The following is a 16,187-nucleotide window of genomic DNA, read 5'->3' as shown; positions in this document are numbered from 1 at the left end:
ACCTAGAAGATAAGGAGTTGCACGAAAAAAGGAATGAATACTGACCTCCTTGAATGCATTGCTGTAATAGGTTCCCATGCGTTGCGTCTTAAATTTAATCGCTCTCCACTAGACATACACATCGTTCCGTCATTTCCTCCTATACAATAGAGGTGACCATCGAGGGCTGCAACACCACAGCTACTTCGTCGGGAAGTCATATTAGGCACTGGTGTCCATCTTCCTACTCGAGGATCAAAACGTTCCACCGATGACTGGTAATTGGTAGAATCGAACCCCCCAAGGGAGTAGATACAATTATCTGAAATTGGTTGTATTTTCTTAATTAATTGATATTTTAAAAGTTGCTGCGCTTCACCTTACTGTGCAAGAAGGTAAGTAAAATTGACGTTATTTGGAGGCAATATACTTAAGTACTATAATAAAATGGTGAGTTCAGGGAAGAAGATAAATAAAGTATAGTTGGAGTTACTCCACTATGATGAAATCATATCTGACTTCTTTTGGTGACAGGTCCTGCGATAAGTCGACAAAAAATGCATTCAATATCGTTATAAAAATGATCATCCCATTCAATAAGCCTCGGAAAAATGTTGGTGCGGCCTCCTCAGTTGATGCGGTAGGATGAGCCCAAGTCCTATCGAAAAAGGTGTTAACTGAGGAGCCCATTGCAAAGATCTTTATGATAAATTGGACACTTGGGATGGCAATAGAGATATATATATCAACTTGACAAAAACGGTTACCAACGCACCCAGGATATCGGTCTGTTCTGTTTTGTTAATGACAAAAATGAAAATATGCTTACTGACCGTCGTCGCAGTTGAGCTTCGGATAGTAAGAGCTGGGACCCAACACATTGACTCAGTAACAAAAATACACACTGACTCATTATTGACATACTAATTACGACGCGCTTACTTATGGAGAAACACTGTGAGAAACATGCCCCTATCTACACTGCACCCTTGGATCAAAAGAAGGTATTTGCCCGTATCCCACACAAACTCATTTGGTATACTTCGAAGCAACACCCAGCGCTAGAGGAACTCGAAGTAAGGGTATATCAAAAACGCTTTCTACCTCTCACCACTTTTCTTTATTGTTGTCGTGGGCACTGTCACACGGGACATCCAATTTTGAGTGCTTATCGAAAAGTGGAATGATCCCATAATGACGAACACATTCAGTTGTAAACACTTTGGAAAGAGTCGGCCAGGATTTTGAAAAATAACGTTTTGACAGTTAGTCAAGGAACAAATTGGGCAAATGATCTCCGGGCGCTCCGCACGGTTATCAAAGATTTAAAATATTAAAATAATTTAATAAATAAAGTAGTTTATTAATTTATATAAATAAGCACGTAATCTATAAGTATATATTGTATCAGAATATTCACCTTCACGAGATACTGACATTCAGAGCCTTAGAATTTGCACTGAAGCGACAACTTTTACCTATAATAACTTTGTTAATAATAGTGCGATTTTCATCAAACTTGGTGCGATTATTCTGTATATTACCGCCTATATTACTGAAATTTCATAATTCTAGAATTGCTAAAAATTATAGTAATATACCATTGTTAAATTTATGTAAACAGATGTCGGTATGGATGGTGTTTCTGAGCCTAGGCACAGTGTAGTGGCAGCCTGGCAATTTTTTTTTTATTTTTCGGTCGGGTGGGTTCTGAGGATAGGTCCGCGAAAGAAAAGACCAGTTTCCAGCCGCCGCTCTCCCCCTTTTTGCACTAAATGTCAGAACCGAGGTCGGCATTGAAAAGTACCAATTGAGAACTTTCATTTGATACCCCCCCACATGAATATATTTGGTGAAACAATTTTTTACAGCCCCCTTTCATATGTATGGAGACCCTCCTTGATTTCCATATAGAGCGATGTAACGCTCTACATGCGTTCCCACCCTCCCGCTAAATTTAGTGTGAATCGGTGCAACCATTTGTGAGAAAAGTGCTTGTGACGGACAGACAAACGGGCAGATAGGTTTTAAAAAGGTTTTGTTTTACACAAAATAAGGTTTTGCTTTACAGAAAACTTTTGTTTTATACAAAATCTTAAAAATGATCCCAAAAGCGAACGGAAGACAACAGGAATTGGTTGTTTTCACATTGAAATGCGGGAGTTTCTCCAGATTGTCAGATTTGTGCGATTTTTCGCACTCGCGACATCCTCCAGCAATTCACAAAAAAGAAACAAATCGTCCAGATCAGGAATTTTGGGAGAAAGCTGGCCGCAAATGTAAGACAACTGAAAATTTATAATCGGCAAGTATTAAGCATATATGTATATTTAATTTACAATATTTATTTTCAAAATTCCGGAAGAGACTTCGTACTTCCTTTTAGCACTTTCCAGCACTTGTTCCTTTTCTGTGTCGTTTATGGTATCCCCACACAGAACCGAAACAGGGCCTTTAATATCTGCCGTGGCAATATGGCTGCCATGTTTTGAAGAAGGAACCCGGTAGCAATTAGCTCCAGTTAGGAGTTTAACCACGCACTCGTCAAACTGGATAAGGGGATAATTGAACTTTTCCCCGACGTGCTCGAGAACAGTTCACAGAAAACACTAAAGGAACAGCTCATTAAACGCCTAACAGTAAGTGACAGAGTTAAACTGAATCACTGAAGAGATAACGATTGGTGACCGTGTGCCAAGCCAATTGTTGGGCGCAATGAAGTAGCTGAGGTGACTAAGTTGGTACTGAGTTCCTATAATCTCTATGACTACAGAGACTTCCTGAGATTACACTGGCCATCCTAACATGTGCGGATTTGGGATTCCTAAACACGTCCTAAACACGGTGGCAACGCTAAAAGTCATCGTTTCAAAATTTGCAGAGACAGTCGCTGCTATACGTTAAGGAACTAGGGCAAGATCACTCACTAGAACCGATAAAAAAATTAACAAAAAGAGTTACAGCTGATTCTCAGAACTATCTTCCGAGAATTGTGTGGTTAGGGTATTTGGGATCACTGTTATTAGTCAGCGGCAAACTGTGCCTTGACATTGTCTCAATGATCAGACAGCTTGGATAAATGCTTATTTACAATTGCCGGTTTCTATGATTCACACATCAACGAGCGTTCTAAATCCAAAATTCACTGCAGTGTCGATCGCCCAACATGGTTTTAAGTGTTGGCGGATTGTCAAAAACAATGAACGCGGTAATGGAATTGAAAATGTTACATTGAATTAGTGGCGTAACACGGCATGGTCACATTCGAAGTGAGGATATCCTGGATCGATACAAAGTTACATCGGTCGTGGAAACATTTCAAGAGAGACATTGGATTGTATGATCATATAATCCGAGCTGGCGACAACTCACTAAGTTTTGGCTGAACATTGTAATCGACCAAAAGGCCACCCAAAACAAAAATGTTGTGATACGCTGGATGATGATTTGAGAGTCTTTCCACTCCAGACCAATCCTGTAACCTCGCCTTATTATAATACTTATCCATTACTACGCAGTGCTGTTAAAATGAAGTTCATCCAGGCTGTATTCTGTTAGTAACATTTCTCTTGTGGTCGGTGGAGTCCATCGTATTGCCTGGTCCAAAAAGGCATGGAGGAGTGCATTGAGTAATGCCAACATTTATCTCTCATGTTAGAGAAGTGCTATAAGGCGCCGGAAGAAAAATTATAATTGCTTGCTATGCAACTATCCACCCAACGCCGTTAGTGTTCTCGAGTGTATCAAAAGTCCGAGTAGGTTCGGTTACATTTCAGCAACTATACTGGCATTTTGAGCAAGTTACTGAATGTAACTTGCTCAAAATGCTTTCGTTTAGTTATGCCTATCTTCCACAGCGGCCACTTGAGGCAACCCACTAGAACTATCTTAAATCGGTAGTGCCAATTCATATTATAGAGGAAGGACTTTCGGTAACAAAAATACGACATTGTAATAAGGCTCGCTCATTTCATGGCTGGGAGAGCCTGGAAATATTGCGGAACGACTGGAAGTTTCAGAGGTTAGATATTGTCTTCTATTTGTAGTTAAGTCCAGAATTGATAGACCAGTAGCTTACCCCAAATTACAAATTTATTTTATTGTGTATATATATATTTTGGGAACAACTTACTCCCTTCATCAGTACAAAGCTACTAGCTGGTTTATCAATTTTAGACTGGAAGTTTGCTGAACATAGGCGCAGAAATTGTGCATTAAAACATATAAAACATATTCATCACCCATAGAACCAACATCACTTTTTAAGTATTAGCGGAACTGCGGTATTGCTGAGACACTTCCAGCGGCGGAGGAACTGGGAGGATTTCTCGTCACCCATAGAAGTGCTCTCCATAAGCTGCCTTGTTTTCTTCTCCTGGCTGGCAATCAACCGCTTTATTAATTGTTCGCGTATGCGGCTTTATGAGTTATCTGACACCGATTCTAAAATTATGCCACGAACTGCGATGACATGCCGCGTGGTAGCACTGTTATGACGTGGAAATACTCTTGTTGTTATGTTACACCTCACAAAGCTTGCCTCCACTATATTGAATCAAATTTCGGGCGTCTGGGGATTGAAGGCCGGAAATATTGGAATGTATTTTACCGCGGTCGCAGTCATACTCCTGCCTGCAGGCGTGCTGCTTGTCCTCGGGATTCTCGTTTTCACTGCTTTTCTGATAACCTTGAATCGGACAGTTCACCTTTTTTGAACTCAGGGTCACCACTTTGGGAATTGCCAGGTGATTTTCAGAGGAATTCTAAACGAAGTTTAAAGTCAAGCCCGGAGCAACTCAAATCACTATGAAATAGTGATTCGAGTATGCACATGTTCTGACAATCATTAAAGCTGAGACTCGGCGGCGTTCAATCAATGCATGGTGAATTTGATTGAAAGTGGTCCCGTCCATGTTTTTTTTTGGGGACCGCCTTTTGCGCAAACCAGGTACTTTCAGCAACCATCTCATGCGATACTAGTAACTGTGTGTTCATGTGTCTTTTTATGTAAGCTATGGAAACCGACGTATTGTATGAAGTACGAATAAGGGTTCTGTCTCTGATGTTCGGTTATTGCAACACAGCGTGCATTTCGGAATCGCTTTAATTTAGCCCCGTTGGCTCCCGTTCCAGACCGCAAATCAATTGTTACATGGGTCAATACATTCAGACAAACTGCAAGTGCGACAAAAGGAAGAACTGGAGTCTCTCGGCCCGTTAGATCACCTGAGAACATTGAAGCAGTGTGAGCGTCAATGTTGCGATCGCCACCGCGTTCTGCGCGCAAACACGCATCTGCCCTTGGACTATCCGATCGTTCTGTGAGAAGAATTCTTCATGATGATCTTCATTTTCATCCCTATAAGATGGCGATAGTGCAGAAACTTTCAGAACGTGACTTCAATTCTCGGATGAACGCGTGTGAGCTTCTTCTTGATGTTGTTCCCGAGGGTGCTATTGTTTTTTTTAGCGATGAAGCCCATTTTCATTTGTGTGGGTCGGTTAACAAACAAAACATGCGCTACTGGGCTGACACCAATCCTCGAGAATTGCATCTAAAGCCTTTGCATTCACCCAAAGTCACAGTGTGGTGTGCAATTTCCTCAGCTGGAATTTTTGGTCCCTGGTTTTTTGAGGAAAGTGAGGTTACAGTGACAGTGAATTCGGACCGGTAAGTAAACATGCTACAGAATTTTTTTTTCCCACAGCTAGAAAATTTGGATTTGGGGGACACTTGGTTCCAATAAGACAACAGCACACACTTCGAGAGCATCGATGGCTGTTTTGAGGGAACACTTTCCAGAGCGCCTTATCTCAATTAGACGCGATTTGAAATGGCCGGTACGTTCTCCCGATCTGTCCCCTTGTGATTTTTTTCTATGGGGTTTTTTGAAATCCCGTGTTTATGTGAACTGTCCAAGAATCCTACAAGATTTGAAGACCAACATCCAAGAAGAAATTGCCAACATAACACCTGCTATGCTAACAAGACATGACAAACGCCAGAAATCGGTTTACGCAATGTATGGAGAATGGGGGACGTCATCTAACAGATTTGATCTTCAAAGCAATGTAAATAAAAACTTTAGACATGTACCTACATTATAAAAAATAAATAAGTATTTTCCGATGCATACAATAGTTTTTATTGAGTTTTGAAAAAAGGAAGTTATGCTGCCGCACCCTGTATTTCGAAATTTGCCTTATAAACCTCGAAAGCGTATTCTTTTCATTATGTTTTCAAAGCCGATAACAGAAGGTTTCATTTTTGGTGACTAGAAAACTTATTCCGAGCATATCTTCTTTTTCTTCAGCCTTTGTCCCGTTCACAAGCGGGGTCGGCTCGTTGTGATCTTGGCAAATGAATTCTCGTTAGCACGAAATGCGTGACCATACCATCGAAGACGTCTCTCTCGCAACTTTTCCACGATTGGTGCAACCCCATAACGATCACGGATATCCTCATTTCGAATGTGATCAAAACGTGTCACGCCACTAGTAACAACAACGTAACATTTTCGTTTCCATTACCACAAGGCGTCGTTCATTGTCTTTTATAGTTGGCCAACACTCAGAACCATAGAGAGCGACAGGACGGACAACATTGTGGTAAATTTTCGATTTGAGACGTTCGTTGATACGTCGATCACAAAGAACACCAGTTGTGGAACGCCAGTTCATCCAGCTTGCGTTAATCCGTGAAGCAATTTCATAACGCAGTTCTCCATTGGCTGATAGCGTTGACCCCAGGGTATTTAAATCGCTCAGTTCTGGGGAGATCACTGCCGTTGACAGTGATTGTACCTGTTTCATGGGGATCGGTCGTCAAAAAATTCAGTTTTGTTTACTGTTATATGTTGTAGTTGCTATTCTCTAGGAAACCGGTCCATGTCCAGCGCATCCTTTGTAACGCTGTTCCATCAGCCTTATACCGGGTATCGGCTAGCTGCTTGATAACTTCATTTCAGTATAAGGAGTGCAGGATCCATGAGAAAATGCGTAAACCCGTCGGTTTTTGTTGCAGGGTCCGCTGTTGTAGAGTACGTTCATTCCGAGGCTTCTTTTGTGGCTTTGAAATTTCGGTTTTCCATGTAGTGTTGTCAGCCCTATCCGATCCCCAATCTGGAAGACTAGTTGGTACAATTTGTCCCGTTTTTAGACGCGGGAGACTCGCGTTCATCGTTCTCTGGGTGCACCTTTCCATTTAGAAACAACTTTGAGTGATCACCACGTGGAGGTGTAGATAGAGTTTGTCAGTAGAGCTGTTGCCCGGTGGTAATAGATACTGAGCTAAACAATATTTGCCACATACTTTTACTAAGATATCTAATATCAGCTTTGCTGAGCTTTATGCTGCTTTAGGCTGTGTCAGTTTGGAAGTGCGCTGCATATGCTGCTCAGAAGATGAATGCGACAAAGAAAAGGACATGTATTCACTATCATCTGACTCCATTTTTAAGGTTTTGTGTGAAACAAAACCTTATTAGAATCGAGACGGTGTCTGTCTGTCCGTCTGTCCGTCTGTCTGTCTGTCTGTCTGTCTGTCTGTCTGTCTGTCTGTCACACCCGATTTATTCGGAAACGGCCGGACCGATTGTCACGAAAATTGGTGAGAGTATGTAATCTGGTGATCCCTTTACATGCAGTAAGTGGCGCCATCTTGTGTTAAGTTTAAGGGGGGGCTCCCCGTACATGTAAATGGAGGGCGCAAATTTTTTTTTCACAGAATGTAGCCATGTAGGGTATCAAATGAAAGGTCTCAATTAGTACTTTTCGAATCTGGTTCAATATTTGATATTAGATGAAACATAGGGGAGTGAGGGTTCAAAATATGACCGACAAAAAGTGTAACAGGTCTCGTTCTCAGAACCTATCCAACCGAAAAATCTGAAAAAAATCACAGTGGTGCATCTCTACGAAATCTAGGCCTCAAAATATATCCGGTTCCGATATCTACACAAATAAAGTTAATAATAGTATATTTCCACATTTTAAAAATTTACCCGGCACCCCCCCTTATGTTCATCCCAGAAGTACAAAATTTGGCATGCGTATAACGAAGAATATAATGCACAGTTTGGTCAAGTTTGAAGAAAATCCAACTATTATTAACAAAGTTATAGGGGGTGAAACTTTACAATTTTTCGTGAATTTCGTGCACTCTACAACCTGCATGACGTCATCATGACACATCAATTCGTCAGTACCACAACGAAATGAGTTCTTATGAATTGGGTCGCAGAGAATTATTTTGTTTTAGTATTTTAGTTATTTGTCAACCAGACATGTGTGTATGTAGGTATATAATATATGCGTGCTAATGAACTTTGCGGGTAGTGCCTAATTCAAATAGATATAAGAAGTAAATCGGAAATATAGGTACGATCAATTTATATACGTGCATATATGTTAAGTAATCCAATTACTTTTTATTTTAATAATTTCTTTACCGTTAAGTAATTAACACCACTTCTCATTTCAACAATCCTTATAAATATTTAAGATATTTTTAAATTAACAATTCATATGTTATTTTCATTAATGTACACTTAACATTACTTTTTAATTCAACGAACTCAAAAAGACTTCTCTGTTCAATTCCCAACTTGATATCCATAATTTGTGACAGGTCTCCTAAAACAAAATCATTCATCGCACACTTTTTTGAGATCTTCCACTCCCTTGGCGTGCCACGCAAAGTGGATAGATCCGCGCCATCTATTTGCTCGCACTCGCAACATTCGAAATAAATTTCGAATGCTGCGAATCCTGCCGCGCCACATCACTCCGCCCCCAGATGAAACCTAGGGGTTTCAGCGACTGATCCCCGAACTTCGTTCGCCGTTAATCCACAAAGCGGACACGACGTTGCTTCGGGGCGCACGCGGGTTTCAGTCTGGACAAAGAGACCGCCTTTTTGTGACCACTGATCTCGAGCTGTTGTTGAAGGAATTTGCATTTCTCAACGTTTAGGACTAAACGAATGCTGCGAATCCTGCCGCGCCACATATGTGTACAGTATTCGGAAATAGGCAGTTTGTTTGTTTAGGCTGAGCATCCATAGATATTAGGCTGTAATATGTACGTATGTCTCGTAGTTTGGAAAAATATGAAGGATTATGTTGGATTTGTAGCTATATACGGACAGAAAAATGTGCGTTGAAGTTTCTTCCATAAGATGAACACAAAACCTTTATACACGAAGCGCGAGCTTCCGGTATTCCGACTTGTTCAGAAGCTGTGCAGGTTACCGCAAATACGCAAAGCAGGATAACGAGAAACTCAGAGCACGTTTTCTTGCACTGTCTAAGATTCAGAGAATGAATAAATGAGTTGGCAAACTAGCTCGGGAAATGCTTACTAGCCATCAATATAGCCGTCGTTTACATTTTATAAGATGACTTCAAAAAGCATACAAAAAACACAATCACTTTGTACTCAATCCGATAATGATGCGTGTATGTAAAATATTTAATATCGTTCATCAATGAATCATCATGAATCAGAATAGCCGGAAGGTGTGAATAATTACTCAAACATAGTTTTATGCAATAGTTCATGATTGCTCATATTTACTTCTTTACTGAAATATTCTCGCATTCTATTCTAATTTTGATTCTAGATATTAAAAGGCGAAATAACTTACCAAGCACCGCCAATCTGCAATACCTCCTTCGTGTACTCATAGCTGGGCATGAGCTCCAAACTCCCGTCAACGGATCATATCGCTCCATACTGCTCAAACACGACGCTCCATCATATCCGCCGCAAACATACAACAATCCATCGAATGCACAGATTCCCAAACAGGACCGTTTTGTTCCCATCGGAGTGATTTCCGTCCATTTATTGTTCAAAGGGTTGTAGAATTCGGCCGTGCTCAAATCCGTGACGCCATCATATCCGCCTACAACGTAAAGCAATTTCTGTAACGATGTCACTCCTGAACGGGAACGTCGCCACAACATGGGAGTGATGGGCATCCAAGTATTTGTCCTAGGATTATAGCATTCACATTCGCTATGGATGGCGAACAAGCTTCCTCCACCCACGGCGAAAATGTACGGTTTCATGCCGTCGGGACGTCGCTCGTTTGTTCGCAGGCTGTTCATTAGGCTTCTTTGTTCCGGGAGCAAGTGATACTTCATGGCTTCCAGCAGGAGCTCTTTGCATTGTGGATCATCTCTGATTAGAGCTTCCGACTCCACACACGTCATTAGAAAGTCACGACTTACTAGTGGCAATCTAACATGAGTCATCAACTCAGAGACATATTGTTGGCGTTCGGCGAGGTCATGTTTGACCCAATTCAAGACGGCTAAGAACACTTTTTCTTCGGAGCAAATGTTTAGCTGGTTGTTTGATATTAGGTCACGAACCTATTGTGCATTAGCACAGCGAAATGAAAATAAAAGTTAGAGATTACAACTTGTTCAACCGCGAGAAGTGCAATAAGCTTCTAGATGCCGGAAACCACATTTAGTGCTGCAACTGCAACCAAGAGCTCTTAACGTTTACATGCTCAACGCTAAATCATTTCGTTTTTCAAAACCACAGCCTCATTTTCCATATATGACCCAAATTATGTAAACCAATGAACTCATTTAACTCACCTCGTCAAATGGAAGCAGTAGGAATTCCTCGGTTCCGACAACCTGTTGAAAGTTCTGCAGCGCATATTTGTGGGACCGGGTGTGGAGCTCCTTGCATGAGTGAGCATCTGAAATATATACAACATATAATTGTGGGTTAACAAATTGACACACTGACACCACATGAATGTCTTCGTCGTATGAAAGCAGGCTGACTACCAAAACCCGCAAAGAAACTGAAAAGGCTAATTGACGAAGTCATGAGTCACTACAGAGTATCATCCAGTGGTTGTTCGTTCAACAGGTGGTAGGTAAAGTGACTTCAAAAAGATTTCAGACTTTTTCTGTTGGTTAAAGAGTATCCATGCGATTTGAGAAGATAACTTGAATAATCTTTAATTGCACAATTAAATATTGCAATTGAAGAAAGTCAATACGCTTCCGAGGACAGGTCACCTCTTTGTATGCTACCGCATCAGTGGCTGGGGACCAGCAAATTTCAGGTGGTATAGGTATTGCCTATGGCAGCCACCCTTTACTGTGAGGAACTATTTGGTATGGTAGAATAAGGTGATGGGTTAAACGGCCCTCCCCGGGCTCGTTCTATTTGCGCTGTTCAGAAAACATCTGGTCCTGATCTAATCGCATCCCTGCGGTCTGCGCACTGATCCCCATGTCTTTTCCGGTATAGCGCACTAATCTTTCGCGGAAATATGACTGGGATTATGCCTACCGCTATTAAATCTCTCTTATTTGGTATGGTTACTAAAAGGGGAGAGAGAGAGCCTCAGAATCACTGTACAGTAAACCGCCTGTGTCTCTTCGAGTCTGCATGTGTTTTTGGCCAGACAGGCGATCTATATAGTAAAATGGGTCATATCAGTTTAGCTGAATGCAATCTCTGATTAGTCCGACAATATTCGACAATATTCTTGTAAATACCCCAGGGGCGTGGGCTGCCTTTTGGTAAGCATATTCTATATGATCTCTAATACTTAAGTATAAGCGGCGTCAATCTCCATTCTCGTCGTCGTCGCCACGTAGATTTCGATAACTACTGGATACTTCACTGCAATCGTAGACAAGTCATTCGCAAAGCCATAATCATAGCCTCTTTTGAGACAGGAAATTAACTAAACATCATAGTCCACAGCAGAGAACCCAGTACCGACCCTTGCGGTACCTCCCACAATGTACCACTGAATAAAGTTTAATAGGATTCAAAGAATCACGTGTTCAGGTGCTACTGGGGCTCTGCAGTCCTGCCCGGCAGGTGCTCTGAATGTATTTCTGCATCTCCTTCCCCTACACCTCCACATTAAATACGTTGTAGCGTGCAGTGCCGTCAGACTACGTGAGTCCGAATGCTGGGCAGCGAAGCCCTAAGGCCACAGTAACATCCTAGACGAAGCACCTCAGGGAATCTGGGACTATGGCATACGCAAGCTGAACTTCGCGAGAAACTTTGCTGTGGACTTTCCAACTAGGGCAGAGTGGAAGACCGGCGGCGTGTTGCAAGGTTATGATACAGTATTTTTCACCAATGGATCAAAGATGGTCTGTGGAGTCGGTGCGGGGGTTTTCTCGAATAAACATAGTATATTGAATCAAATCGAATCGTACGGTCTCCCAGGTTTCGTCAGTGTATTCCAAATGGAAGTACTAGCGATACTGGAAGTCTATCGATGGCTGGGGCATGATCCGAGCCTCAAGCGTAACATAGTCATTCTGACCGGCAGCCAAATGGTCATTAAGGACTTGTATTCAACGACGATATCCTCCAAGCTGGTGGCGCAGTGCAGAAATGCTCTGGACAGTCTGAGCGGGACGCTCAAGGTCACCCTCCTCAGAGTTCCCGGTCTTAAGAACATAGAGGGGAATAAGTGGGCTACACTACTTAGCAGTCGCGGGCTTTACAAGGCTTACCACCTTCGCCAAGTCACGAGAGCTCCTGTGCCAGACGCGTGCAAATGCGTACAAGATAGAGTCAGGCTACGGACACTGAGTAAACAATTCTCTGGGGCCCTCAGGGAGATTTCTAGCTTCAGGGTGGGAGAACTGCTTTTCTTCGTGAATGCTGCAGGCTGGTTCTGAAAATCTGAGGTGGATTCTGCCTCCCTGCTCTCATAATAGCAATCACGACCGTACGAATTTGTGTCATCAAAATGGCTCATCGCGGCGCTAATTGGGCGCCTCGGAGCGGCCATTGATACCTACCCACCCACCATACAACTGTTCAGTTACGATTTTTGCTCCATTCATTTTTTTTTTGCGGATTTACTTTGAGCCGCCACCTCCGATAAGATTTCTTCCAAAAGCTGTAAAGTACGTTTCCAGCGAGAAAGAGCACCTACCTTTTCTTCAGAAACCGTTAATGGAGCTACGAAGGCAGATTACCTGAATTTCCACTGAACGAACTTAGGGGTCGTGAACTGAAGCGCTCTCAATTGAGGCAGATAAATCGCTAAATTCTTTACTTCTTTAGAAACACGCCTGAGGTTTCCTATGAAATGTTTAAGCGTTTCCCTTCATAGATCCCCAAAGGAACGCGGAGCAGAATGAATCTCCATGCGATGCTGGCAATCCTAGCATCAACTTTTCTTTCTGGTTAAATGAAGACGCTTCATTAAATATTTGCTGCTACTCCAAGGTACCTTGCTGAAATTTTGTCCCACGATCAGAGCGGCAGTAATAAACTGCAATGCCAGTAAAACCATCTTGTGCTGTAATCATAAAAATATTCGAAGTGAACGTCCTGAGTTATCAGATATGTACGTTAATGCAGCTACGCAACTTCCATTGAGCATTATCTTTTTCATTTGGATGTATCAAGAGCGAATGGGCCAGCATAATGAATGCCTGTTTTAGGGAATGTCTGCTTCCGAATGACTCTTCCAAAAAGCAACAGCATCTGTGTTTATACCTGGTACAGAGAACTTATGAGTGAATGATTTCTTTTATCTAACAATACCCGCGATCTACCGCGACTATATTAATGCACTAGCAGTGGGTGCTTCTATCGAAACAGTAAGAGAGTAAGGGTCCTCCTTCTAAAAGGAGTCCTCGTTCATCGGAAAATGGGTGACGTAGACGGAAAGCGCTGCTCTAAAGGTTGATGTAGTTCTTGGAGATCGCTTTTTCACCTGGTCTAGAAAATGAAGACTATGAACAGTGGAAATGCCTGTTATTCTAGCATCTGTTGTGATAAAAGCGTCCTGGAGAATATGTTTTGTCTTCAAGGGAGGCAGTAAGCACTGGATTTTTTCTCCCGTGTATCGGTTTTTGTTCTCGAAGGCGAGAAAAAATTTAAGGGAATAACTTAGGGAGTATTTTTTTTTTTTTCATTTTCCGAATAATTTTAATTTCGGGCACTTATGTTCACTCTACAGCTCTGGTGTTCCAGATCATCATCATCATCAACGGCGCAACAACCGGTATCCGGTCTAGGCCTTCCTTAATAAGGAACTCCAGACATCCCTGTTTTCCGCCGAGGTCCACCAATTCGATATCCCCAAAAGCTGTCTGCCATCCTGGCCTACGACATCTCTCATCAGGGTCTGCCTCGTCTTCTTTTTCTACCATAGATATTGCCCTTATAGACTTTCCGGGCTGGATCATACTCATCTACACGGATTAAGTGACCCGCCCACCGTAACCTATTAAGCTGGATTTTATCCACAACCTGACGGTCATGGTATCGCTCATAGATTTCGTCATTGTGTAGGCTACGGAATCGTCCATCCTCATGTAGGGGCCAAAAATTCTTCGGAGGATTCTTCTCTCGAACGCGGCCAAGAGTTCGTAATTTTTCTTGCTAAGAACCCAGGTTTCCGAGGAATACATGAGGACTGGCAAGATTATTGTCTTGTATAGCAGGAGCTTTGACCCAATGGTGAAACGTTACGAGCGGAACAGTTTTTGTAAGTTGAAATAGGCTCTGTTGGCTGCCAACACCGTGCGCCAATATCGTAATCGTAGCTGTTTTCGGTTGTGATTTTCGACCCCAGATAAGAGAAGTTAGCAACGGTCTCAAAGTTGTAGTCCCCTATCTTCATTGTTTTCGTTTGACCAGTGCGACTCGTTGTTGTTCGTTCTTTCCGTTTAGGCGCTGACGTTGCCACCATGTACTTTCGTCTTGGCTTCATTAATGTGCAGCGCAAGATCTCGCGCCGCCTGCTCGATATGGATGAAGACAGTTTGTACGTTTCGGGTGGTTCTTCCCATGACTTAAAGAGGATCGTACCTCTTGCATTTACCTCATCATCACGGATCACTTTCTCGAGGTCCAGGTTAAAGAGGACGCATGATAGGGCATCCCCTTGTCGTAGACCGTTGTTGATGTCGAATGGTCTTGAGAGTGATCCTGCTGCTTTTATCTGGCCTCGCACATTGGTCATAGTCAGCCTAGTCAGTCTTATCAATTTCGTCGGAATACCGAATTCTCTCATGGCCGTGTACAGTTTTACCCTGGGTATGCTATCATAGGCGGCTTCAAAGTCGATGAATAGATGGTGCAACTGTTGTCCATATTCCAACAGTTTTTCCATCGCTTGCCGTAGAGAGAAAATTTGATTTGTTGCTGATTTTCCTGGAGTGAAGCCTCTTTGGTATGGGCCAATGATGTTCTAGGCGTATGGGGCTATCCGGCCTAGCAAGATAGAGGAGAATATCTTATAGATGGTACTCAGCAACGTGATACCTCTATAATTGTTGCACTGTGTGATATCTCCCTTTTTATGTATGAGACAGATAATGCCTCGTTGCCAATCGTCAGGCATTGATTCGCTGTCCCATACCTTGAGCACACGTTGATGAACCACTTGGTGTAACTAGTCGCTTCCATATTTAATTCGGCTGTAATTCCATCGGCTTCTGGCGAATTATGATTTTTAAGCCGATGAATTGCACGAACTGTTTCTTTTAAACTTGGTGGTGGCAGTATTTGTCCGTCGTCTTCAGTTGGCGGGACCTCCCAATAAGGATTATATGATCCGTCGATTCCTATATAATCTTTGTGTAGTCTCTAAGAATTTTACTTTGCTCTGAGGCGCAAATTTTTTCCAGAATACTTTTTCTAATTTCGTCAATTTTGCATTTTTATGATCGGAAATACAAGGACGGTCCTCCCTAGCAACGCATGGATAAGTCACACTCCGAAAATTCTTTGCGACAATACTGCAATAGAGTCATCAAGTCCAGTTCGGTCGGTGGATAAATAAGAACCTAACTTAGTTAAGGATAGAGGTCCGAAGACTCATCAAATAAACCTCCATTAAGCCGGCGAGCCCGAACGAATTAATTTCAGGAAATTCTGCGAGGGCATCGAGGAGACCACACACACATCTAGGCTGTACAGTACAAGTACAGAATAATAATAACATAAGATCAAAAGCTTCTTCATAAGACCCGATGATTCCTATAATGCGAAAATTTCTCGCCAAAGACTTGCTTATTTGTCGGTAACCGACATTATGAACGGTGTGACCATTTGGATCAGGACAATGCGCTGTATTAAGCCCCTTAATATTTTTCTGAAGATACTTCAGAAGCTGATCGGAGGTAAGTAAAGCAATATCTACAGAAAAAAATTGATCCCAAGCTGCCGATCCTATTGTT

The 16,187-nt window shown here is 42.2% G+C and overlaps 1 protein-coding gene across 1 annotated transcript in view; it reads right to left on the bottom strand.

The window, feature by feature from the left end:
• Positions 1–16,187, bottom strand: part of LOC119661542 (kelch-like protein 17) — a 125,659-nt gene that overhangs the window by 2,544 nt on the left and 106,928 nt on the right. The window contains exons 6-8 of the mRNA XM_038070928.1: positions 10,593–10,699; positions 9,626–10,358; positions 46–301 (exon numbers count right to left, since the gene is read on the bottom strand). Of these exons, the coding sequence (XP_037926856.1) occupies positions 46–301; positions 9,626–10,358; positions 10,593–10,699 (1,096 nt within the window). The remainder of the gene's footprint in view (positions 1–45; positions 302–9,625; positions 10,359–10,592; positions 10,700–16,187) is intronic.

Source organism: Hermetia illucens, chromosome 1, assembly GCF_905115235.1.
Source record: "Hermetia illucens chromosome 1, iHerIll2.2.curated.20191125, whole genome shotgun sequence".
Taxonomy (NCBI): Eukaryota; Metazoa; Arthropoda; class Insecta; order Diptera; family Stratiomyidae; genus Hermetia; species Hermetia illucens.
The sequence above is the reverse complement of the archived record's forward strand: the minus strand, read 5'-3'. Positions and strand labels throughout refer to the sequence as shown.